At 43.2% G+C, this 27,043-nt stretch overlaps 1 protein-coding gene across 2 annotated transcripts in view; it reads right to left on the reverse strand.

Moving 5' to 3' along the window:
- LOC133506340 (CD209 antigen-like protein E) overlaps window positions 1-27,043 on the reverse strand; it is a 38,651-nt gene that overhangs the window by 6,496 nt on the left and 5,112 nt on the right. Inside the window, exons 2-5 of one of the 2 annotated variants that reach the window (XM_061830388.1) lie at window positions 18,103-18,186; window positions 17,730-17,854; window positions 17,014-17,165; window positions 2,545-2,648 (exon numbers count right to left, since the gene is read on the reverse strand). In XM_061830388.1, coding sequence (XP_061686372.1) covers window positions 2,545-2,648; window positions 17,014-17,165; window positions 17,730-17,751 — 278 coding nt within the window. In that variant the 5' untranslated portion in view covers window positions 17,752-17,854; window positions 18,103-18,186. Of the gene's footprint in view, window positions 1-2,544; window positions 2,649-17,013; window positions 17,166-17,729; window positions 17,855-18,082; window positions 18,187-27,043 lie in introns of those variants that run through there. The other variant, XM_061830387.1, reaches the window with a different exon arrangement.

A 27,043-nucleotide genomic window follows, 5' to 3' on the forward strand; every position in this document is an offset into this window, starting at 1 on the left:
GTAAAAAAGTCTGGGCACCCCTGAATTAGACGAACAGGTACCTGTGTCACCTACAGGCCACAAACAAAAGGCTGAACACACAATGCACCTAACCAGTGTCTCGCAGGATCTTTGACCCCTGAAGACCCAAGATACGTGCACAATCAGCTGTATCAAACGACAGTTAAAGTAAAGCAAGATGCTACTTTCCTGTCTTATATGATTCTTCAAGATAGAAGCAGTACTCATATGTTAATAGATTGCGTTGATAATGCATAATACCTGACATTTCAGTGTGAATCTAAAAAGTTTTGTCTGTTTTTAGTTAAAAATCATTAATTGGACTTGTCTGGTTTTGCGGTAAAACAATCAAAAACCTCATAAATTTTCATTTCGATAAAAGTTTCATTTCATTCAAATTATCATGTCATTTGCTATCTATACATTAATTCAGAATACCTTAGTTAAGAAAAAGTTAGTCTGACAAGGAAACTTCCAATTTTTTTTTCATTTCACTCAGCTCCACGAAAATTAACTTGTCTGCTTTTGCATTTAAACTCTTCACATGTCCAGAGGCAAAAGAGTGAGTATATTGGTAGAGAGGTCCCAAGGATGGCGCTGCCAGGCAAAAGCGCGAGTGGATGACCAAAGAGAATGTTGATGGATGTTGTGAGGGAAGACATGAGAGCAGTGGGTGTTAGAGAGGAAGATGCACTTTCATGGAAAAAGAAGACACGCTGTGGCGACACCTAATGGGACATGCTGAAAGGAAATGAGGAAGGGGTGCCAATATTTAGACCATGACTGGACGTATTATATACAGTATTCATATATATTTTTCAGTGATACAGCACAAGCTTTTACATCGTACGCACAATTCCTAAATAATATTTAGGGGGTGGACAACCTGTGGCTCTCGAGCTGCATGCGGCTCTTTGCCTGTTTTCATGTGGCTCTCATGAAGGCATGAAATCATATCAAAGTTCTTTTTTTTTTTGGATGTGCATATGCGCACGTGCTTTGCTTGAGTTCAATACGGTAGCTGCGAGCGCACTTTGCTTGCGTTTATTACCGTATTTGTGTATGCACTTTGCTCGAGTTCAATATTGTTGTTAAGGGTATTGTGAAAACAAGTTCAGTGTGTCTGTGCATCAATGTGTGAGTGAGATGGGACTGCGCAGCTCTGTGCAGGAGGGAGTAAGAAGAAATAAAATGGAGCACGCGCAGGTGTAAGGTTCAGAGTAAAAGTCAGAGACCGATAGTAGTGTTTAAAGGAGCCAATAAAGCATTCGAGCAACAAATTATTGTTGCCGCCACCCACCCAGCTCAGCCGTGCAATGAGAAAGGGAGTAATCCCGGAGAGGACAACCTCGGCCCAGGAGAAGACGCCTACCGACCACAGTCAGGTGATCGTAGCAGGAAAGGTTAACACAGTATTTTCGTAAAACTGATCTGTGCATTGAATATAAATAGCTCAACCTTTCCCAATTGGATAGTGATCTTTGCAGAAAATGATTTGTCTATTTAGCTATCAAAAGGACTGGTAAAAATACACAGTTAAATGAAAATATGTGGATGAACACAGGATGTTTTTACCAGAGTGGGAGAGCTAATTTTTTTTTTGACCGCAACAGCCAGCCACTCTGCCTTTTATGTCAGACATCAATCACACATTTCACAGCTTAAAATTTTCACTTGACCTCACGCCACACTAACATCAACATGGAATTTCCAAAAAGGACTGGACTTCACAGTCACAGGTTAGTCACTTTGAAAAATAAGACAGAAAAGCAGATAATAGATAATAAATGTTGAAGCATCCATAGACTAAACCTTGCATCATGTCAAATAGCAAATGAAGGGGTATTTATGAAAAAATGCCTCAGTGACGTCCCTGAAATCTTGTGTCCTGAAAACAAAAATCATAAATGCTTTCAAACCTTCAACTGTTCTGCCTCACTGAAGAGAGAAAATCAAACCTTAGCATGGCTACTGATTCACAGTTGCACTCAGAACTTAAACCATGTGAGTATTTTAGTGTTGCGTTCAATGAGAATTGGGACATACAAGACTTGGTTGAACTGGTAGTTTAGGTGAGAAAGAGAACACAATTTTATTTTTTTTTTAAATTACTGGCCTGTGGTCTTGATACTCAATGTCGATTTTTCTTGTCATGTTGGTGTTACATTTTCAACAAATCTGTCAGCACAAAGGTATGTGTGTGAAGAGGTCATGATGTTCATGTGTATGATGTGGCTCTTTGTTGTAACAGTAAAAAAAAGAGACTCTTGATCTCTCACTGGTTGGCCACCCCTGCTTTGTGTGCCCTTCGTTGAAGTGTTATAACATGCCACACACAAAGTGTTTGCCTGTGTCTGTTGGCTTGTCATGCAGGCAAATGTACAGCCGACAGTATTGAAAAGTACTGTGTGGGTCTTTATTTTCAGATTAAGGAGTGTATGACATGGCATGACAGGAGTTAGCTGCCTCTTTATTCCATTGCAGAGTTCTTTGAGTGAATTTATCCTTGGATGAATAGTAAATTGGATTTTTTTAAAGTCACACCTGTTTTTGATAACTTGTGTTCCATTCACCCAGATCCAAATTCCTTCCTGGTCCCTGTCAGACATTCCAATCCATGCTGCCTTGGTGAACCCAGTGAGGAAAGCCTGCCACAAACAAAGAGCACATTAACCTGATTCGTCTGCTACTATCACATGTAAAAGGAGCAAATACGTAGCGCGTAGAAGGATGCAAACATGTTCAATTCTTGTCGGTTCAGTGAGGGGAGTCTTATCTAAGACTCACTTATTTGGAATCTCATTGCTTTTGACACAAGCACTCTAGAAATCAAAGTGTTGTGAGATGTGTGATGTGACCTGCACAAAGCTGAGAGAGCGAAAAATAGAGCTTCCCTCCATTGCATAGGCAGTAAACGAGAGAGACTGTGTGAAGCAAAGCTGTCTGTTCAGTAATTTTATACACAAATGTGCACTTGTGCAATTAAAAATAGGTTTGTGAAGTTAATGTGGGCATGGACTTATTAAAGTCCGATAAAAAGGTGTAGCGTTGCTGGGAGGCTTGAGGCACTCCCAGCATGCTTTTTGGCATTAAGGCTGTTAATAGTGTTTGAAGTGCATGTGTCAATTATTTCTTCAGTCGTTGTTTTATTATTTGCTAGTTATGCCGTTCTGTTTGCTGTGGTTTGATCATTTTGGTTTTGATGTGACACCATGATTTTGCATGAAATGTTGACGAATGACTTGCCTACATTTGTCATTGTGGAGGAAGGAAAGCTTGTTCCCCTCCTTACAACAATTAAAGTGTAATTGTTCCTCACTGCCTCACGAGCGCCTGCACATTGGTGTCAGAAATGGGATTGCAGGATGGCAAAGACAATTGAGGAGATTGAAGAATTCATCTCACGCTTACAGATGGAGGAAGACGATGGTGCACATCAAGCAGAATGGAAAATGACGAGCAGAAACAAGCAACCAGAGGGAGCTCCTTGAAGAGGCGACAAGCAACCCTCCACACCAAGAGCACAGCATGGTGTGACTCCAACTGAAGTCTTGGAAAGCCCGAGGTTCGAGAAGGATGACCAAACTGCCACGCTGCAACGGTCAAGCACTGAAGGTGCCCTGGCGTTGTAAGCCAAGGTACTGCAGATTTTCGCAGAACTTCAGTCACATGAGCGGCTTAGCTGACAAGCACTTGGGGGTGGCTGGGTTGACATCACACTGCAACTATGCTGATGATGCTCGAGACAAGTTGTTCGACAAAAAAGGGTGAACGAGAGTTTGGGAGCTACTGAAGCCGACCTGCAGCTACATGCACATCAGGGTTAGGGTCATTGGAGACTATTGCACAACTCGTCACTTGAAACTGCTCCCTTTGCACAATTAGCATTGCACTGGTCTATAATGGGAACCGCGAATGAGGTAAGGGTACTCTGTACAAGCTTAACATAATGTGGGGCGTTGACGCTCTTATCTCTTATCTGTTCTAATTGAAGAATACTCTGCATCTTACACATCTGTGACTTTTATAAGCAATCATTCCCATGAACTGAATTTCTCTTGTTCTTTGTTCTTGTTTGTTTGTTCTGAATGTCATACCACGGCGGCACTGACTGCCAGAGCCTGGTTCTACTGGCCAGGGTGTTGCCAAGACATAGTGGTCCACATGCACCCTATTGACACCTCCACAGCACAGAAGGGGCCAACCCAGCGTTCCCATGCCCTCGTGCAGCAGTACCAAGTGGGTGTACCCATGGAGACAGTGGCCCTTATGATCCAGGCCCCTATCCAACCACAGATAGGGGCCCAGTCCTGGTGGCAATGGATTATTTTGTGGCCTGAAGCTTATGCTGTACCTGAACAGAGTGCGACCACCACCGCTGAACACCTGGTGAAAGAGATCTTCTGCCAGTTTGGTGCTCCATAGGAATTGCAGAGCGACTGGGGGCGGAATTTTGAGGTCAATGTCTTTGGCAAGGCCTTCAAGAGACTCGGAATCCACACCACAGCACCCTCAGTGTGACGGCTTGGTGGCATGGTTCAAGCGTTCACCCAATTTGCCATCTTAACCAGCCGCCAGAAACGCAACTGGGACCTGTAGCATCACTGGGAGGTTGAGGTACTTCCAGTATTCTTTGTGGCACTAAGGATGTAAATAACATTTAAAGTGCATTTTTTGTGGCAATTGCTTCAGTCATTCTCGGAGTCATTTAATAGTTATGCTGTTTTGTTTGCTGTGATGGGATAATTTCCATTTTGTTATGATGCCGTGATTGTGCATGACATGTGTTGACTAATGACTTTCCTACACCTGTCATTGTGAAGGAAAGAATGCTTGTTCTTCTGCCTATGACAACAAAATTGCAATTGCTCCTCAACGCCTCGTGAACGGCACAAATTGTTGTGTAATATCAAAGCAAAGCAAATTCTTTTGTATTTCATACACAAGGTAACTCAAAGTGCTTGACATGATCAAAAGTATTTAAATAGAAATAAAGAAAACATTTAAAACAGTGGAAATAATTTAAAACGCACGAGGAAATAAGTTTTTAACCAGGATTTGAAAACATTCCAACTTGGGGCTGACGTCACCTCTGTTGGGAACTTATTCCCAACAGAGGTAAAGTTGCCCTAACATCGGTGCGTATCTTGGAAAACTTGTAGGTCAAGTCAATAATTTCTTAACATAACATATTGATAAAAACATATGCTTAAAACTGCGATACCTAAATACTTTGATGATATTTCATATGGTCGCGAACATTGTTGTAGACTGAAAGAGAGAATGAATATTTTTAGAGCTGAGCATGCATGTATACAATGTACATTAGCTGTACGTAGGCAAACAATGGACCGTGCAGAAAATACTGAATTTTTAAGGTGATGTGACAATATGGAAAACTTCTAGCATGGATATTGATAAGTCAGAAGATGTATAATAATCACATTACTGATAGTATGAGCAATCAATATTCTTGAAATGATTAACTTAACATTTGTTATTAAATACCAGTAACGCAACAGAGGTGTTGTTAATACTCAGATTCAGGAAACATGGAACTTGTATTATTTTCAATTCAAAATGAGAAAATACTAATTTTAGAAGCTTTGTTGTGAAAAACAATCCTCTCAAAACCCTTAAAACTCCAAATTATGGATGTTTGTAAGTTATTTACAAGATGTTGACTAAATATTTACAAAATACTACTAAATGTTGACTAATTGCATGAATAAATATAATGTTTGAATCACATTTGTTGCTTTACAGTATGGATTTAAAACTAGAGGTAAACTTTTATTGACTGAGTTTCATTTGTTTTCAAAGAAAACATCAGGAAAATGCTATTTGTAACATAAAACATTTTGATCAGACTATATTGTCCTATCCCCATTTTGAGACAATCTGTTTACACTTATGTTAAGGCTTAATAGACTATAAGCAATGTACTAACCAACTGATTTTGAAATGTGATATTGAAAGTGATAATAAATTTAGTTAGAATTTAGTTAATGGCGTAAGTTGCCTTAACATGTTGTTGTAGTAGCTTGGAAATATATTGGCTGCCACGTAATATATGTGAAAGATGGAATTCCAGAGGCTCATGAAAATCTCATGCCTTCGCTTTCATCCTAAGGGAGGGAGGGAACCACGGGTGTACGCAGACCCACATATTTAATGTCCATCACATATTCAGTGATGAAGTTCAGACCAAACTCAATGGATCTCTTACCCTGAGTCAAGCCTGTGACAAGACCTATCTTATTTTTCTGTTTATTGACCACTCAGGTGTCTTAGGGAAAATGCCACTTTATTCAGGTGAATAATTAATCTCTTTGTTAGAAGTGAACCCCACAGGTGTCCAGAGAATTTATATTTATGATTGCAAGAGTACAAGGCTGAAAAGTATACTGTACTGTGTATTGTGGAGTAAAGTGACCAGAATAATTGCATTCAGAATTAATGTATGTGACATTGTGCAGATACTGCATATACATTGAAAGGAATAACAGCAACATCTGTAATTAACTTCAAGAACATGAAAATAAATCTTAATATTGGATCTGCAGTACGATAGGTTAAAGACTGCGCGCGCATACATACCCCTTTCAGGCTGGCCCTGCAGAAAAATGAAGATGATGTATTGGCTATGCTTTATAAGGACGTGGAATACAAGTTTAAATGTCACTCAGTCATCACACCTGAAAATAATTTGTTGACAAATTGGTTAGCCAAATGACCGTGGTGAATGTTAAACAAGATGATAAAATGCAAATATTATCAAGATACATATGGGTGTGGATTAGCCAGTTTCTTCTTCTTTTCCTTTCGGCTTGTCCCATGAGGGGTCGCCACAACGTGTCATCTTTTTCCATGTGCACCTGTCTCCTGCATCGTTCTCTCTAACACCCACCGCCCTCATGTCTTCCCTCACAGCATCCATCAACCTTCTCTCTGGTCTTTCTCTTGCTCTTTAGTCTGCAAACTACATCGTCAGCACCCTTCTACCAATACACTCATTCTCTTCCCTCTGTGGAGAGGCAAAACATGGAAGTTTGATCTCTCAAACCTTCTTTTCAAAGCATCCAACTTTGGCTATCACACTCTTGAGCTCCCTTCTAATCCTCTCCAACCTGCTCACTCCTAGAGAGAACTTCAACATCTTCATTTCTGCCATGTCCAGCTCTGTTTCCTGTTGTTTCTTGAGTGCCACAGTCTCTAATCTGTACACCATAGCTGGCCTCACCACTGTTTTATAAACTTTGCACTCCATCCAACAAGAGACTCTCCTGTCACATAACACACCAGACACCTTTCGCTTGCTCTTCCAACCTGCTTGGACCCATTTCGTCACTTCCTTACTACACACACCATTGCTCTGGATTGTTGATCCCAGGTATTTGAAGTCGTCCACCCTCGCTACCTCTTCTCCCTGTAGCCTCACTCTTCCCCCTCCACACTTCTCATTCACGCACATATATTCAGTTTTATTTTGGCTAATCTTCATTCCTCTCCTTTCTAGTGCATGCCTCTATCTTTCTAATTGTTCCTCCACATGCTCCATAATTTTATTGCAGATCACAATGTCATCTGCGAACATTATAGTCCAAGAGATTTCCAGTCTAACCTCATCTGTTAGCCTATCCATGACCACAGCAAACAGGATGAGGCTCAAAGCTGATGCCTGATGCAGTCCCACCTCCTCCTTAAATTCTTCTGTCACACCTATGGTAGACCTCAGCACTGTTCTGCTACCCTCATACATGTCCCATGCTATTCCAACATATTTCTTTGCCACAGCAGACTTATGCATGCAGTACCACAGTTCCTCTCTTGCTACTCTGTCATAGGCTTTCTCTTGATCCACAAAGACACAAAGCAGCTCCTTTTGACCTTCTCTGTACTTTTCCACTAACATCCTCAAGACAAATAATGCATTTGTGGTCCTCTTTCTAGGCATGAAACCAAACTGTTGCCTGCAGGTACTTCTCTCCAGAGTCTACCCTCTACTACTCTTTCCCAGAACTTCATTGTGTGGCTCATGAACTTTATTCCTCTATAGTTCCCACAGCTCTGCAAATCGCCTTTGTTGTTAAAAGTGGGACCTAGCACACTCTGTCTCTCTCTGTCTGGGATGCTCAGAACTACTTCATCTAGTTCCTTTCAGAATTTCTCTTTTAACTCTCAGTCTCACCCTACCTGTGGGGCAGAGGGGCTAATCACATTATACATAACGCCCTCAATGTCAAGCTTCAGCCTCATCAGTCGATCTGATAGTCTTTTCACTTCCAAGACATTCTTTGTTAGCTCTTCCTTTAAAATAACCCCTACTCCATTTCTCTTCCCATCTACTCCATGGTAAAATAATTCAAACCCTGCTCCGAAACTTCTTTGGTTATCTCCCACATCACAAAAACATGCATTAATTGGACACTCTAAATTGCCCCTTGGTGTGTTTGTGAGTACGACTGTTGTCTGTCTCCATGTACCCTGCAATTGGCTGGCAACTGGCTCAGGGTATACGTTCCATCCTGCCTGATGACAGCTGGGATTGGCTCCAGCACTCCCATGACACTTGTAAGGATAAGCGGCTCAGAAAATGGATGGATGGATGGATTGTCTATCACAACATACATAACATTGATTAAATTAAAGGCTTATGTATCATGTTATGGCAAATCATATAATCTGACAAAATGTCAACAGATCGATTTGAGTTGAAAATTATGTACTATAAACTTGGGAGAAAATAACTGAAACTAACAAAAGCACCGACACTAGTGAGTTGACGATTATAAAAAATGATTAAATATTGTAAAATCTTGAAAAGTGACAATTAAATACTGCGATACAGTAATTCACACTTCGTTTTGTTCAAATACTGTACTATATTGTAATATCATACTGTAGTAAAGACTGAATATCTGCAGAAATATTTTTAGAAAAGCTAGAAAGCTAGAAAAGCTAGAAAATTTTAAGACGATGTATTTGCTACGGTTTATACGAACAGAGAACATGGCTGAAACCTATTAAAGAATGACTTCTGTCACGATGCGGGGCTCAAGGGTGGACCCAAATGCACGACTCCAGAGACAGCAGACAGTATAGAGGAAACCTTTATTCGGTCCGAGGTCTGAGATCAGGTAGACAGTCCAAACAATCCGAAGTACCAGTACGGATGGGCTTACGAGGGTGGTCAGTGGACAGGCGTGGGTCGGTGCACGGAGATCAGAAGTCAGGAAAGCAGGAGTGCGGGAACGAGGCATCAAGAGCAACGATCTAGCGGAGTATTTGTCGTCCCCCGGGTCCTATATGTACTGGGTCTACTCAGTGTTCATGAGGCGCAGGTGTGCACCTTCTGATTAGCTGGCCACGCCCAGCCCTGGCTGGAATCCAGGAGCATGACAACTTCCCATAAACATAATGTAAGTTGACGAATCCCCTGTGATTTGTATCACTCAGTTTTCTATGCTCAACACAGCATGGCAAAAAGCCTTATTGATAAGAATTGGAAACGTGATTAATACCCCCTAGACTGTTATATTTACAGTGATATATTTATTGACATCATCTGACCCCTCTCAGATGTGAGAAAAAATTTCACCCTCGGTTGGGAGTCAAGTCTAGGACATAACCCTCTGAAGTGAGGTATAGATTTAGGTTGGTAGAAAAAGTTGTATTAGTAAATTCGACCCCTCCTTGATCCTAGGAGCTAAATTGTCTGGGGCTTCATGCCCCTGGTAGGCTCACCAATGGCAAAAAGGTCCGAGTTGAGGGACCAGACAAAGCATGGCTCCATAAAAACTTATGACAAACACAAATATTAAATAGAGTTTTCCCTTGCCCAGACGCAGGTCACTGGAGGTCCCACTCTGGAGCCTGGTCTAGAGGTGGGGCTCGAAGGCGAGTGCCTGGTGGCCAGGCCTCCACCCATTGGGCTTGGCCGTGCACAGCCCCAAAGGATAATGTGGTTCCCCTTTCCAATAGGCCCACCACCTGTGGGAGGGGCCATAGGGGTCGGGTGCCTGGCGAGCTGGGCGGTGCCTGAAGGAAGGGCCCTAACCCTAACCTAACCCCAGCTACAGAAGATGGTTCTAGGGATGTGGAATGTCAACTCTATGGTAGGGAACGATCCAAAGATGGTATGTGAGGTCAAGAAGTTCCAACTAGTTCGTCAGCCTTGCCTCCACACACGGCTTGGGCTCTGGTACCAGTTCTCTGTAGAGGGGTTGGGCTCTCTTCCACTCTGGAGTTGCTCACGGTGAGAGGGATTGGTGTGGGTATACTGTATTTTCTGCACTATAAGGTGCGCCGCATTATAAGGCACACCTTCAATGAATGGCCTATTTTAAAACTTTTTTTCATATATAAGGTGCAGCGCATTATAAGGAGCATAGAATAGACACTATAGAAGAGACTGTGGTTACGTTATACATCCATTCGATGGACCTGCACGAAAGGCTCAATAGTGATTCATATATAAGGCGCACCGGATTATAAAGGGCACTGTCGGCTTTTGATAAAATTAAAGGCTTTTAGGTGCACCATTTGGAAAATACGGTACTTACTGCCCCACAGCTCGGCCCCTGTTTGTTGGGGTTCACTTCAGTGGATGAGAGGGGAGCCTCGCTCCGTCTTCGGGTGGGACTAACACTTCAAAGCACCCACCATTTTTGGAGTTCTTAGAGGGAGTGTTGGAGAGTGTTCCTGCTTGGGGATTACAATGCTCATGTGGTCAATTACAGTGAGACCTAGAAGGGCGTGAGTGGGAAGAATGGTTCCCCCCGATCAAAACCCAAGCAGTATTCTCTTACTGGACTTCTGTGCTCTTCAGGGATTGTCCAAAATGAACACTGTGCTCAAGCATAAGGGTGTCTGCACGAGCAATTTTCACCAGGACACCCAAGGTTGCAGTTCGATGATCGACTTTGTGGTGGTGTCACTGGACTTGCGATTCATGTCTTGGACATCCAGTAGAAGAGAGGGGCAGAGCTGTCAACTGATCACCACCTGGTGGTGAATTGGCTCCATTGGTGGGGGAAAAATTCCAGCCAACTTGACAGGCCCAGACGCCTCCCTGGTGAGGTTTTCTCAAACCAAGAAAACCCCGGGGACAAGCCATCCTTGGGATCCCTCTTGAACAGTTGGATGAAGTGGATGGAGAAGGGGAAGTCTGGGCATTCCTGCTAAAGCTACTGCCCCTGCGACTCGACTTCTGATAATTGGAAGGCCCAAACATATTGTGAGGGTTGAACAGAAGGGGTTTCATCTCCCACCCACGACAGTAATTTGCTCATGTTCCGGGGGAATCAGATGTCATCGAGTCTATGTTCCATGCCTCTATTGCTGAGGTGACCAACTAGATCTGTGGCCCTAAGGTACTCGGTTAATTTAATGGTGGCAACCCCCGAACACATTGGTGGACACCAATGGAGAGGGATGCAGTTAAGGTGAAGAATAACTCCTATTGGGCCTTTTTGGCCTTCTAGGGCTCACGAGGCAAATGAGGGGTATCGGCTGGCCAAGTGGAATGCAGCATTTATGGTTGCTTAAGTAAAAACATGGGCATGGGGGGAGTTTGGTGAGACCATGGAGAAAGACGTCCAGACAACATTAGTCCATGGTAAAATAATTTACACCCTGTTCCTAAACTTCTCGCCGGATTACCTTTGCACGTGCTCGCTTGGATGCACAATATATCAACCTTTCTCCTAATTATCATCTCAACCAACTCCTGAGCTTTTCTCGTCATAGTCCCAACTGTCAAAGTCCCTATACTCAAATCTACTTTCCTCCTCTTCTTTTCTTTGACCCACTGAAGCTGTATTTCCACACACGCCCTGCAGGTGAACGGTGCCGGGGGCGGGTTTTGTTAACCCGTGCCACAACCAATTCGGTATGGTATTCTTTAGATGAAAGCTCATATTTGTTTGGCACCTTTTTACGCTGGATGCCCTTCCTGACGCAACCCACTGCATTTTGCTCAGCCAAATAAATATTGATATTATTTTGTCTAATCCTTGAAATGTCCCCTTTGGGGTAATGTAGTCTGTTCTCTTGAAGAGAACATCCCTGCTGATTGTGTCGAAGGCCTTCGTCAGGTCGATGAAGGCTACAAAGAGTGGCCGACTGCATTTCTCCAGCAGCTGTCTGAAGATCACGTCGATGGTGGACCTGCTGGCACGGAAGCCACACTGACATTCGGGCTAGATTCTCTCTGCAACCACCTGGAGTCTCTTCAGTGCAAACAACAATGCACCACAATAGTTGTTATAGTCACACCTGTCACCTTTGTTCTTGGATAACATGACGATGTTGGCATCCCTAATTTCTTGTGGTACTTCCCCCTTCCTCCAGCATCAGCAGAGGAGATGGTGCAGCTCTTCACCCAGGAGGTTTTTGCAGCACTTCAGGACCTCTGATGAAATAAAGACTTTCCCCGGGTCTTTGCCAGTGGTGGGGCCTGGACGTTGGGGTTTGCCCCAGTGGATGAGAGGGTAGCCTCCCTCCATCTTCAGATAGGGGTAAGGGTCCTGACTGTGCCTGTGCACCAGACAGCAGTACCCACCCTTTTTGGAGTCCTTAGATGGAGTGCTGGAGATCGCTCCCTCTGAGGACTCCATCATTCTGCTGGAGGACTTCTATGCCCATGTGGGCAATGACAGTGAGACCTGGAAGGGTGTGATTGGGAGGAACAGCCCCCCGATCAGATCCTGAGTGGTGCTCTGTTACTGGACTTCTGTGCTCATCACGGATTGTACATAACAAATGCCATGATCAGGCATTAGGGTGTCACTTGGTAGCAGGACACCCGAAGTCGTAGTTCGATGATCGACTTTGTGGTTGTGTCATTAGACTTGTAACCACATGTCTGTGACACTCGGGTGAAGAAAGGGGCGGAGCTGTCAACTGATCACCGCCTGGTGGTGAGCTGGCGCCGATGGTGGGGGAAGATGCCGGTCCGACGTGGCAGGCCCAAACGTATTGTGAGATTCTGCTGTGAACGGCTGGCAGTGCACCATCAACACTGCGTATAGTAAGGATGGGGCACTATTGACCTCAACTTGGGATGTTGTGAGTCGGTGGAGAGAATACTTCGAAGACCTTAATTCCACAAACACGCCTTCCAATGAGGAAGCAGAGTCTGGGATCTCTGAGGCAGGCCCTTCTATCTCTGGGGTTGAGGTCACCGAGGAGGTTAAAAAGCTCCTTGGTGGCAGGGCCCCGGGAGTGGATGACATTTGCCCGGAGTTCCTAAAGACTCTGGATGTTGTGGGGCTGTCCTAGTTTAGACGCCTCTGCAACATTGCATGGACATTGGGTACGGTGCCTCTGGTGGTGGTCCCCCCTTTTTAAGAAGGGGGACCAGAGGGTGTGTTCCAACTTTAGGGGGATCACACTCATCAGCCTCCCTGGTAAGGTGTATTCATTGGTGCTGGAGAGGAGGGTCCTTTGGGAAGTCGAATCTCAGATACAGCAGGAGCAATGTGGTTTTTGTCCTGGCTGTGGAACAGTAGACCAGCTCCACACCCTCGGCAGGATCCTTGAGTGTGCATGGGAGTTCACCCAACCAGTCTCCATGTGTTTTGTGGATTTGGTGGAGGCATTCGACCATGTCCCTCACGGAGTCCTGTGGGGGGTTCTTCAGGAGTATGGAGTACCAAACCCCCTGATACGGGCCGTTCAGTCCCTGTACGACCACTGTCAGAATTTGGTCCGCATTACCTGCAACGAGTCAGAGTCGACTCCAGTTGAGTTGAACGCCGCCAATGCCGCCCTTTGTCACCAATTTTGTGTATAACTTTTATGGAGAGAAAATCTCGGCGCATCCGAAGCTCAGAGAGTGTCCGGTTTGGTGGTTTGGCTCTTAGCAGATGATGTTGTGCTGTTGGCTTCATCAATCCATGTTCTCAAACTCTCACTGAAGTGGTTCACAACCATGTGGGAAGTGGCTGGGATGAGAATCAGCACCTCAAAATCTGAGATCCTGGTCTTCAGTCGGAAAAGGGTGGCGTGCCCTCTCCGGGTTGGGATGCGTTCCTGCCCCAAGTGGAGGAGTTCAAGTGTCTTGGGGTCTTGTTCACGAGTCAGGGAAGAATGGAGCAGGAGATAGACAGGCGGATTGGTGCAGCGTCTGCAGTGATCCAAACTTTGTATTGGTCTGTTGTGGTAAAGAGGGCGCAAAGTCAAAAGATGAAGCTCTCAATTTACCAGTCAATCCACCTTCTACCCTCACCTATGGTCACGAGCTATGGGTCTTGACCGAAAGAACAAGATCCCAGCTACAGGCATCCACAATGAGTTTCCTCCACAGGGTGTGCAGGATCTCCCTTAGAGATAGGGTGAGAACCTCGGTCATACAGGAGGGGCTCATTGTCGAGCCACTGCTCCTCTGCATTGAGAGGAGTCAGATGATTTGGCTGGGGCATCTGATCCAGATACGTCCCAGACGCTTCCCCGGTGAGATGTTCTGGCCGTATGCCGCCGGAAAAAGACCCAGGGGACGAACCAGGACCAACTGTAGAGATTATGTCTCTCGGCTGGCCTGGGAATGCCTCTGGATTCCTCCGGAAGAGCTGGAAGAAGTGGCTGGGGAAAGAGACGTCTGGGTATCCCTGATGAAGCTACTTCCCTCAATACCTGACCTGGAGAAGCGGTAGAAAATGGATGGATAGATGAACAAATGGACAGATCTTTGAGATGGTTCTAAACCTTCATTAGAGTCCAGCTCTTTTTGATCAAACTGATTAAACTTGATTAGGAAAGCCACTCACCTGTGTAGCAAATACCAGATTAAAGAGTAAGATTATTTCAGATTGTCCCTTTCGGGGTCGCCACAGCGTGACATCTCAAATGAACACTCATATTTCTTTGGCACAATTTTTACGCAAGATGCCCTTCCTGATGCAACCCCTCTTGAGGAGTAGAGGCCCCAGTGAGATACGAACCCACGACCCCTGGTTTACCAAACCACTGCTCTCACCACTGAGCTATGGGGTCTCCTCCTAATAATTATCAGATTAAATAAAAATATAATTGCCTTTCAAATATGACTATATGAATATATATATTAGTTTTTTGATTTCTCAAATGTCTAAGCAACTTTACCACATCTTACAACAGTTTTTAAAACATCAAAATAACAGAATAAAATTAAATAAAACCAAAAAAAAAAAACCCAATAAAAAAAAAACCAACACTTGGAAGCTATTCTCACATTTGGAATTGAACTCTGCAATGGGAACTGAACTATGTAGATTGGAACCGTGAATGCATGAATGTGTGTGTGTCTACAATGTATATTTTCCCCCTATGTGGTATACAATAAAACAGGTGCCTTTGTGCAAGTGCACACAATATGAACTATACTAGGTTGTGTTCGCTGCTCCACTTGTCTTGGCGCGGGGTCTTTGTGGCCTCAACTTTTTGTTAGTGGGTTGCAAATATTTAAATTTATCTTTGTTTAGATCCCCAACAGGCTGAATTGGTGGGCCACTTTTGGGTGCCCGACTTCATTAGCTTTTCTTCTTCCAGATGTTGTTGAGAGCTGCTGCGACCAATTGTGTCATCTCTAGTGTCTTCCTCCAAACAAGGTAAGTGGAATTATGACCAAAAAGTACCATTTTGGTCTCATCTGACCACAAAACATTCTCCCATGACTCCTCTGTGTCATCCAAATGGTCATTGGCAAACTTAAGACGGGCCTTGACATGTGCTGGTCTAAGCAGCGGAATCATCCGTGCCATACATGATTTAAAACCATGACATCTAAATATATTACCAACTGTCACCTTGGAAACGGTGGTCTCAGCTCTTTTCAGGTCATTGACAGTCCTGTCGTGTAGTCCTGGGCTCATTCCTCACCTTTCCAAGGATCATTGAGACCCCACGAGGTGATATCTTGCATGGGGCTCAACTCTGATTGAGATTGATCGTCATATTTAGCTTCTTCCATTTTCTAATGATTGCTCCAACAGTGGACCTTTTTTCACCAAGCTGCTTGGCAATTTCTCTGTAGCCCTTTCCAGCTGTGTGGAGTTGTACACTTTTGTCTCTAGTGTCTTTGCACAGCCCTTTGGTTTTGGCTATGTTACAAGTTTGAGTCTTACTGATTGTATGGGGTGGACAGGTGTCTTTATGCAGCTAGCGACCTCACACAGGTGAATCTGATTCAGGATAATACATGAAGTGGAGGAGGACTTTTGAAGGTGGACTAACAGGTCTTTGAGGGTCAGAATTCTAGCTTATAGTGTGTGTGTTTCTTTCAGCTTGTCCCTTTCGGGGTCGCCACAGCATGTCATCTCAGATGAACGCATATATACATTTGGCACAATTTTTACGCCGGATGCCTTTCCTGACGCAACCCTTCTCAGGGAGTGGAGGCCCCAGTGGGATACGAACCCACAATCCCTGGTTTACCAAACCAGTGCTCTAACCACTGAGCTAGGGTGCCTCCAGAATTCTGGCTTATAGACAGGTGTTCAAATATTTATTTGCAGCTGTATCACACAAATAAATCATTAAAAAAATCATACAATGTGATTTCTGGATTTTTCTTTTTAGACTATCTCTCTCACAGTGGATATGTGCCTACGATGAAAAATTCTGACCCCTCCATGATTTCTAAGTGGGAGAACTTGCAATAGAGCAGGATGTTCAAATACTTATTTTCGTCACTGCACTTCCTTGTTCGGGAGCATTATGGGTCATTGAGGATCATTGGGATCACATGATTGGGTTTTTAATGACATACAGGTACGTCATTATTATCAAATGAGTTAAAAAGTAATACATAAATGGTCTCCAGTGGATTGAGGTGAGACGGCTTTCTCATCAGATGACAACCACAATTAGGTGCATTTGGAACTGGACGTTGCAGAAACAGACTTATTCCAGCTCTTTTAAAATTAAGAATAGTGGTAGTGCGAAAGCACCATCAGGTAGAATTTAAGAATTTTAAGATAATTTCCAAAAAAGGCTCACATTGAGGTTTATTTTCTCTTCACAAAAAAATACCTGTTCCTCTCTGCTGTCAATGATAACCAGGTCAGCATCTCTTTGCAGACAGTCCAGACGGCTGTTGACCCAAGTCCTCCTCTGCGAGGAAATATAGTAACAACTTATGCTAAAGTGTAGCCAGCCTTGTGGACAGCTCTCTTCTGTTGTACCTGCACACAGGTGAACTCAGTGTTGAATGGAGAACTGGTGCAACACAATGTAAACGTAGCAACAAACCAGGGATGTGCAGTCAATGGAAGCTGAGGCTCACCTGAATGTAAAAAGTACGAAATAATTACATAAAATTATTTTACGTTATTTTACGAAAGGTCTAGTCTGAAAAATGTGCTGCGAAGCGCAAGTAGAAAGCTAGTTTATGGAAGGAAACGGAAGGAAACTACCTCAAGTATCACATTCCGCACAAGTCATCTGCAAGCAATTAGAATTATACGCAGATGTAAGTTGGAAATCGGGATTGGTACTTTGTTGGGGGAGAGCGCCAAAGACAAATATAAAAGGAACAAGCTGACAATGATAAATCAAACCCAGAGCAACATAAAAATCTCATTGACAATATTCTGCTTGCCATCAACAGGAATGCATCTCTGCTGTCAGTTTCACAAATTCACGATCACTTGGCAAAATACCCAAGTATACCAGACTGCTAACATAGACAAAGTTATACCTTTGAATTTTTTAATTCAATCACTCAGTGTAATGGATTAATTTCTTGCCTTTGGAACGCTCCTGGGGCATTCTTTAAGCTGAATGGCATCACTTCGTATTGATACAGTCCGTCAGGTGTAGCGAATGCCGCAATCTTCTTAGCACGGTCAGAGAGCAGCACCAGCCAGAAGCCCTTCAGAATGTCAAACTTACTCACGTATCTAGCTTGACCGACATGATCAATGCAATCATCCACTCTTAGCAGAGGGTAGGAGTCAGTTCGTGACAGTGCATTGATAATTTTCATGTTAGCGCAGCAACCCCAACCACCACCACCACCACTCTTTGGCACAAATACAATAGGTGAACTCCACAGACTGTCACTGGGTTCAATAATGTCACTGTCCAGCATGTACTGCACCTCCTTCCACAGAATCTCACTCTTTGCAGGATTCATTCGATATGGGTGTTGTTTCACAGGCATAGCATTACCCACATCTCTATCAGACGTGTGGACAGGCACATCTGGAAACAGGTGAGAAAACTCGAAATCAAATGTGACATTTCAGCTTACTGGTCATCTGACAAATGTGTTAATTTCTCAACAAGGTGAGCCAAAACATCAGAATCGCATAAGTTTGGTGAAGCATTATCAGTCAAATCATCAAACTTGACATCACTGACAACATCATTGACGTCCTTGACGCTTGCATTATCGTCAACTGTACAATCAGTAACAGGGGAGGAGAGTGTTGCAGCAATACAATTGAATTGTTTGGTTTCAACCCTATCATATTTCTTAATCATCTTCACATGACCTAACCTTTTGTGCTTAGGACGGCCAGGAGTCGGGACAATGTAGTCTGTGTCGTTAACCTTTTTGTTTATTAGATATGGACCCTGATATCTAGCTCTGAGTGGTTGGCCATGAATGGAAAACTTTGCCTTTTTCAACCAGGAATGAAACTTTTTTTCTTTTGACTTTTTATCAGAATTTTGTTTAATTTTGTCCTGAGACATTTTTAGCTCAACATCGTCACTCTATGCACTAATAAGCTGCTTTCTCGACAAAATGTGATCACCACTCAACAAATTTTCCGACTTATGAAAAACAAAGAGTTACTCCCCTTCGAAGATAAGTCATCAGCCTCTGAGGCTAAAGAATGAACCATAAATGTATCTGATAAGTCACAAATGGAATCATTCGGCAAAGACTTCTTGGAAGAAAAGTCTTTCAACATCTGAACACACTGAAAATACCCAGAATGTCACACTTCTCTGTACTGGGTGAACACGCCGGAGAAACAGTGACAATAGGAACAGCGCCAACTCGAGCCCCGATAAGATCAATGCCGATCAACAAATCAACACACTGAACTGGAAGAGAGTCAAGAACAACCTTGATGGTGTCAGAAACCAGAACTGAAGTCAAATTCACAAAATGTAAAGGAGAAGAGAAGAGAACTGCCACTTATACCCTTAAGAATAACATTTGAGTTAGCTGATGACTCTGCAGAAAAAGGCAAAACATCCTTCAAAATCAGAGATTGAAGAGCTTCAGTGTCCCTCATAATAGTAACGGGCCTTGGGGTAGAATGAAACCGAACCAGTGTGAATAAAAGGCAAATACTGTACTTCTCCGGGACTTCAGAATCTAAAGGTTTCTTGTCAGAACCAAAACCCTCCTCAGAACCACATGGCAAGGAAGGCTGAGCTGCGATAGATACAAATGCATTTGGGGAACTAGTGGACTGATTTTTGTACTTTAGCTTTTTGCAAGCAGAAATCAAGTGACCAGGCTTCTTACAATAAGCACAGACAGGACGAGAGTCATGAGAGTCACTAGAAGACTTGGTTTTGGAAGAAGAATCTGACTGCTTGTCAGAAGAATTTGAACCTGCCTTATCACCACTTGACCCTGTATGATAAGCAGTGTTTCCTGACAAAAGGTCCTTTTGGCGAAAAAACTTGGAATTGCCAGGAGACTGAAAAAACTCTTGTGAGTCAAAAATTGTCTGCCAATAACGCTGCATCATGCAAGGCTTTAACATTCTGTTCATCCAAATAAATCCAGAGATCAGTATGAGCACACTGCTTAAATTCCTCCATCAAAACTAACTGCCTCAAACTCTGCCAATCTGAAATCCCCTTTCAACTTCACCACCTATCAAACAAAGTTTTCTTTTCCCTAGCAAACTCTACAAAGCTTTCATTTCCCTTTTTTGAGCATTTATAAATTTTTGACAGTACGCTTTGGGCGCTAACTTATAAGCTTCCAGTAGGGGCTTTTTGACAAAATCATAATAAGAACTTTGCTTGAGAGAAAGGGCCGAATATGCATCCTGAGCTTTTCCCTTTAAGACTATTTGCAATAGCATAGTCCATGACTCTTTAGGCCACTTGAGGTTTTCAGCAACTTTCTCAAAGTAGAAGAGTACTTCCTCTATCAACTTCTTTCTTATTGATAGGAGGGACCATTGCGGCACACCGTGCAATATCAAAAGATGATGAACCAATTGAATCAGAGGACCTTAAAGTTTGTTAAGTTCAATCTCTTTGTCAAGTTCTAATTTTCTAAGTTCTATTTCTGTCCTTTGTCTCTCTCTTTCAATCTGAAGTTGTAATTCCAAAACGTCTGCTTACCCTAACCCTAACCCCTTGGTCAAACCAGCAAAATATAACAAAGCACTTGTATTGCGTTAAAGACAATTTAATCACACACAATACAATACAATACAATACAATACAATAAGATACATAAGAACAGCAAAATAGAAGTACAAAGACAGTTTAGTAGCGTGTAACACAAGCAAACTAGTAAAATGACATATTGTCATGAAACACGAACAAATGTTATGTCCAGCGAATGTTCCAGGAAGGCAGTGTGGCCGTTAGCCGGCAGCTCGCAGTCTGTTAGGCTCCACAGCGGCCCACCGACGCGGAGGTGGATCGGTGAGGAGGTGGGGGGCCCTGTGCGGGGAGGAAAAAGGAGCTCTTCCCCAAACCGGCAACCGGTGTCTGGCCACCCCTAACGTACTTCACCCGGCATGGGTCATGCTGAGTACGCTACATACACAAGACTTGTAAAAGAGTTAGGAAATCGAACAATTATAGGCCTGTCATTTTGAATATTTCATCGGGTTCTTCGTCCTTCTGTCGGGGAGTCTGTTGTTAATTAGAAGTGCTTGGCATATCATCTAAATATGGCTTGAAACGATAAGGTAATATGAACCCGGTCGCTTCACTTGCTTCTGAGATGTTCTCTTCTTCAAAAAGTCTCACAAAGGGCGTCAGAAAAATCAGAAAATCTCTCTTGTTCATTTGCCATAGTAGTGGCAAAGCATGTTTTCAATGGCGACTGTTCCAATGTGACATCTGGAAATGATGTTGCAGGCAATCTGGCCGGCACTGGGATGGAGTCAGACTTCTGCAACTTTGCTAATGACACGCTATACGCTCATTCCACCCCCCCCCCACCCCCCCCGTATATATTTGGGTGTCAGTGGCACTTTAAGAGGGCCATTTTTTCCACACAGGGCCAGCAGCCTTATCTACACCGACTTGTGTTGATTTCCTACTGAAACATGGCATATGTTCAAATCCAGAAAATTTCGTACCCACAAAATTATCCGCATAACAATGCCATTTAAAAGAATTCAGAGTTATATTGCACTCAAAAAGTGTTATTCTTACATAAAATTAGCAAATACTGTATTTAGTTTTTAAAATATTGAATGGCTCTTTTGGAGTTACATTTTTAAATATTTGGTATTTATGGCTTTCATCTTAAAAGGTTCCTGATCTCTGATCTAGGGTGCTATATTGGCATAGCTTGCAGTGGCCTTGTTTTTTGTAAAATATATAATATATGGAATATCATATAGTGATTTGGAAACATCTGTTGATCAAAAATCTGGAAAATCTACTCATGTATTTAATAAGTGTACTCATTAATTTAGATTAATTTAAATCTCATCCAATTTCACCGCTTTTTCTTTTATTTCCAAATATTCTTTGACAGTCATTGCATCTTAATATAAAGCACTCTTTTTTTTAACTTTAATATTTTCACCATTATTATCGAGGGTAAACATAAGTAGCATGTCTCACTCATCTTCGCTCTATATTTCCCCAGACCCTTTGGTAACTAAAACACCGGTGCTGGGTGGCCCATAAGGATGCCGTCAATGCAAACATTGACAGGCTGCGTAAGTATGCATGTGATATGTGCCATTGAATGTAGCAGCCAGTCACTCCTCATTCATTGAATCACATTACAAAATTGCACAACCTGAATAGTTGTATGCCATACTTTTAATTTTGCTTTGATTTTTATTTTTTTGTGCGCAACACAGAGTGTCTGTGAACAGAGACCACATCAGCAGTGCACATTTGCACACACGCACAGCTTGGAGGGAACAGTGGTCCCGATTAAAGCCTTCATTTACGAGGATGGGAGCTACGAACTACATTAGTAGGGACCAGACACTAGTACTAATGAAAGTCTTCATTTGCTAGCATGGTAAGAGATGTTGAAGGAACCATTCTCCTCCAAACTCTTGACGAGACAAATAACTGGCAATAAAACATTGTTGAATAGTTGTATAAACTTGTTATTTTTTTCTAACCCGTTGAAAAGGCGAATGTTTTTCTTTCCTGGAGGCGAATGTTATTTCCAGTGATGGAGTAATGAATCCGGAAATTTCCAAAAGACGCGAGGCAGAAGGCTTGGTGATGGAAGCTGAGTCGTTACTAGTCCAAAGCAGCTGGTGGTTGTAAGAAGCTCCATTGAAAAGCCATCTCGTCCTTATATAGGTACTTCTCGAAACATTCAGATGACGTAATAGAGTTCACTCTTTCAGAATGTTCAACAAAGGTTCCGCGTCAGCGTGTACGTAAGAAAGAAAAACAAATAATGAATGAATACGTGAATGTAATACAATATTATACACAAATAACTAAAAATATACACTCATAATCTCCCCCTTACAAAGAAACTTTCGGTTATACTATAACTAAATAAGCAACAATTTGAACATGTTGAAACGTACAAAAACAGACACAGAAATACAGAACACAATACTGCTCCGATGTAGCATCAAACATTCACGGAAATTTTACACTCTGGAAAGTGCAACAGCACAAAGATTGTCTATACATTTAATGTGCTTGATCACAAGATTGAACCCTTGGAAAGTCAAACTCCACCTCAGTCTCTCATTTTTGTTCTTCATTTTGTGAAGAAAAGTCAAGGGATTGTGATCAGTAAAGACTTCAACGGGAAATGCGGGATTACCTAACTACACCTCAAAATGCTGCAAAACTAATAAAAGAACCAGAGCTTCCTTTTCAATGATTGAATAATTTCTTTGGTTCTTATCAATTTTTTTGGAAACAGTCTCTTGAAGAATTCCCGAATTCTCTTCAGGTGATCGTCCCATTCCATGGCGTAAATGATGATATCATCCATGTAGGCTTTGACACCTTCCAGATACGATCTCACGTTGTTGACAAGGGTTGGAATGTTGTTAGGGCGTTCTTCAAGCCGAACGGCATAATTTTGTATTGATATAGTCTGTCGGGGGTAGCGAATGCTGCAATCTTCTTAGCAAGATCCGTGAGTGGCACTTGCCAGAAGCCCTTCAAAAGCTCAAACTTACTCATATACTTAGCTTGACCGACACGACCAATGCAATCATCCACATTCAGGTGAGGGTTGGAGTCAGTTTATGACAGTACATTGACAGTTTTCATGTCATCGCAGCAGTGCCAACCACCGCCACTCTTTGGCACAAGAACACAAGGTGAACTCCATGGACTGTCACTGGGTTCAACAAGTGTCATTGTCCAGCATGTACTTAAACTCCTCCTGCAGAATTTTACTTTCTGGAGGATTCATTTGATAAGGGTGCTGTTTCACAGCCACAGCATCACCAACATCTATATCCTGACTAAGCATATCTGTGCGGCCAGGCATATCAGGAAATAGGTGAGAGAACTCAAAAATCAAATGTGACATTTCAGCTTTCTGTTAACCAGACAAATGTGTCAATTTCTCATCAAGGTGAGCAAACAAATCAGAATTGTACAACGTTGGTGAAACATTATCACTCAAATAATCAAACTTCACATTGCTCACAACATCATCAACATTGTTAATGACATCAACAACAGGACAATCAGTAACTGGGGAGAGTGTAGCAATACAACTGACTTGTTTGGTTTCTACTCCGTCATCTTCTTCTTCTTTTCCTTTCGGCTTGTCCCGTTAGGGGTCGCCACAGCGTGTCATCTTTTGCCATCTTTACCTATCTCCTGCATCTTCCTCTCTAACCCCAACTTCCCTCATGTCTTCCCTCACCACATCCATAAACCTTCTCGTTGGTCTTCCTCTCGCTCTTTTGCCTGGGAGCTCCATCCTCAGCATCCTTCTACCAATATACTCACTCTCTCGCCTTTGAACATGTCCAAACCATCGAAGTCTGCTCTCTCGGATCTTGTCTCCACAACATCCAGTTTTGGCTGTCCCTCTAACGAGCTCATTTCTAATCCTATCCAACCTGCTCACTCCGAGCGAGAACCTCAACATCTTCATTTCTGCTACCTCCAGTTCTGCTTCGTGTTGTTTCTTCAGTGCCACCGTTTCTAATCCGTACATCATGGCTGGCCTCACCACTGTTTTGTAAACTTTGCCCTTCATCCTAGCAGACACTCTTCTGTCACATAACACACCAGACACCTTTCGCCAGCTGTTCCAACCTGCTTGGACGCGTTTCTTCACTTCCTTACCACACTCTCCATTGCTCTGTATTGTTGACCCCAAGTATTTGAAGTCGTCCACCCTCCCTATCTCTTCTCCCTGTAGCCTTACTCTTCCCCCTCCACTTTTCTCATTCACGCACATATATTCTGTTTTACTTCGGCTAATCTTCATTCCTCTCCTTTCCAGTGCATGTCTCCATCTTTCTAATTGTTCCTCTGCATGCTCCCTGCTTTCACTGCATATCACAATATCATCTGCGAACATCATGGTCCAAGGGGATTCCAGTCTAACCTCATCTGTCAGCCTATCCATTACCACTGCAAACAGGAAGGGGCTCAGAGCTGATCCCTGATGCAGTCCCACCTCCACCTTAAATTCATCTGTCACACCTAAGGCACACCTCACCATTGTTCTGCTGCCATCATACATGTCCTGTACTATTTTAACATACTTCTCTGCCACACCAGACTTACGCATGCAGTACCACAGTTCCTCTCTTGATACTCTGTCATAGGCTTTCTCTCGATCCACAAAGACACAATGTAGCTCCTTCTGACCTTCTCTGTACTTTTCCACGAGCATCCTCAAGGCAAATAATGCATCTGTGGTACTCTTTCTAGGCATGAAACCATACTGTTGCTCGCAGATACTTACTTCTGTCCTGAGTCTAGCCTCCACTACTCTTTCCCATAACTTCATTGTGTGGCTCATCAACTTTATTCCTCTATAGTTCCCACAGCTCTGAACATCCCCTTTGTTCTTAAAAATGGGAACTAGAACACTTTTCCTCCATTCTTCAGGCATCTTTTCGCCCGCTAGTATTCTGTTGAATAAGTTGGTCAAAAACTCCACAGCCATCTCTCCAAATTGCTTCCATACCTCTACCGGTATGTCATCAGGACCAACTGCCTTTCCATTTTTCATCCTTTGTAGTCCCTTTCTGACTTCCCCCTTAGTAATCATTTCCACTTCCTGGTCCTTCACTCTTGCCTCTTCAACTCTTCTTCTCTCTCATTTTCTTCATTCATCAACTTCTCAAAGTATTCTTTCCATCTATTTAGCACACTACCGGCACCAGTCAACACATTTCCATCTCTATCCTTAATCACCCTAACCTTCTGCACATCCTTCCCATCTCTATCCCTCTGTCTGGCCAACCTGTAGAGATCCTTTTCTCCTTCTTTCGTGTCCAACCTGGTGTAAATGTCTTCATATGCCTCTTGTTTAGCCTTTGCCACCTGTGGGGTTGCATACTTTTTGGGACGTGGGAGGAAACCAGAGTGCCTGGAGAAAACCCATGCAGGCACTGGGAGAAGATGTAAACGCCATACAGGGAGGGCTGGGATTGAACCCGGGTCCTCAGAACTGTGAGACCAATGCTTTCCAGCTGCGCCACAGTGCCGCCCAAATATTATATATTTTATTTAAAAATAAAAAAGATCAATAGAAAAAGTTCTTATTTCACAAATTTGTCAAAATGCACTTTAAAGCTGAAACTTAAAGGTCAAGAGTCATGATTCATGAGTTATTATTTTTAGTAGGTTATTAATGAAAAAATGGCATCCGGTATGGACCGAACCGTTTTGTTCGTCTCAGTCGTCACCTGGGAAATCGAGACCCAAGTTAAATATCTGCTTAAAGGTCAAGTGTCGTGAAACGGATGAATTTTGGTATATTATTAATGAAAAACCCACAGCCAATATGGTCCCATGTGTTTTTTCACCACAAAACATGATTTTGACGTATATGGCTTTTTGTAACTCCCGCCATGAAAATCCTCTCGAGGGATTTGTTTTCGAGAAGAAGCAGGAAGTGACGTACGGGGCAGGAGCGCCCTCCAGTGGACTCGTTTGTTTCTATTAATTTTACCTGTGGGAAGGTAGCTCGTTATTCCTTCGTGTTAGCCAAAATGCCGGCTCACTGCATTGCTCGCGGACAGCAGCGGCTATGAACAACACTGCTGGCAATGGCGCACTCAGCCGTGCACGACAACAATGCCGTAAAGTTGCCCGGCTCAGCAGTGTTGTTCATCGTGGACGGTGGCTATGAACAGCGTTGCCAGGAATGGCGCAGTGAGCCGTGTGCGACGAAAACGCCAGAAAGCGGCCCGGGTCAGCCGACAAGGTTGCCGGCTGACAAGGCTGCTGGCCGGCTCGGGTGTATCATACAGTCAGAATTTGATACGACAGGACAAGATGGCACCTACCAGTGAAGCTGCCTTCAGTATGTGCTCCCTGGTACTATTTATCTTTGTGTTATTCGGTTGTCTCGGGACTCAAGTACACAAGAAATGACTTGGTAACCATCAGAGAGTCTTGGGCTTTTTTTCCGACAACTCTTGACAATTTGCTTTATCTTATCTCGAAGTTACTCTTCGGCGCTCTCTCTGGAAGCGTCGCTTCGAAGATGCTGCAGAAGCTCGCCAGGCGGTACACAAGTTCAACTGCGCAGGAGGTGACACTGATTAGCGCTTCCCTCGATCCATCTCACGAATCTACGCTCCTTAGCCAACAAAATAGATGAACTTCAACTTCTGATCAAGACCTGCAAAGACTGGACGTTCTGCGGCCCTGTGCTTCACAGAGACTTGGCTTTGTGAATGGATCCCCGACAGAGCCA

Source organism: Syngnathoides biaculeatus, chromosome 9 (genome assembly GCF_019802595.1).
Source record: "Syngnathoides biaculeatus isolate LvHL_M chromosome 9, ASM1980259v1, whole genome shotgun sequence".
Classification (NCBI taxonomy): Eukaryota; Metazoa; Chordata; class Actinopteri; order Syngnathiformes; family Syngnathidae; genus Syngnathoides; species Syngnathoides biaculeatus.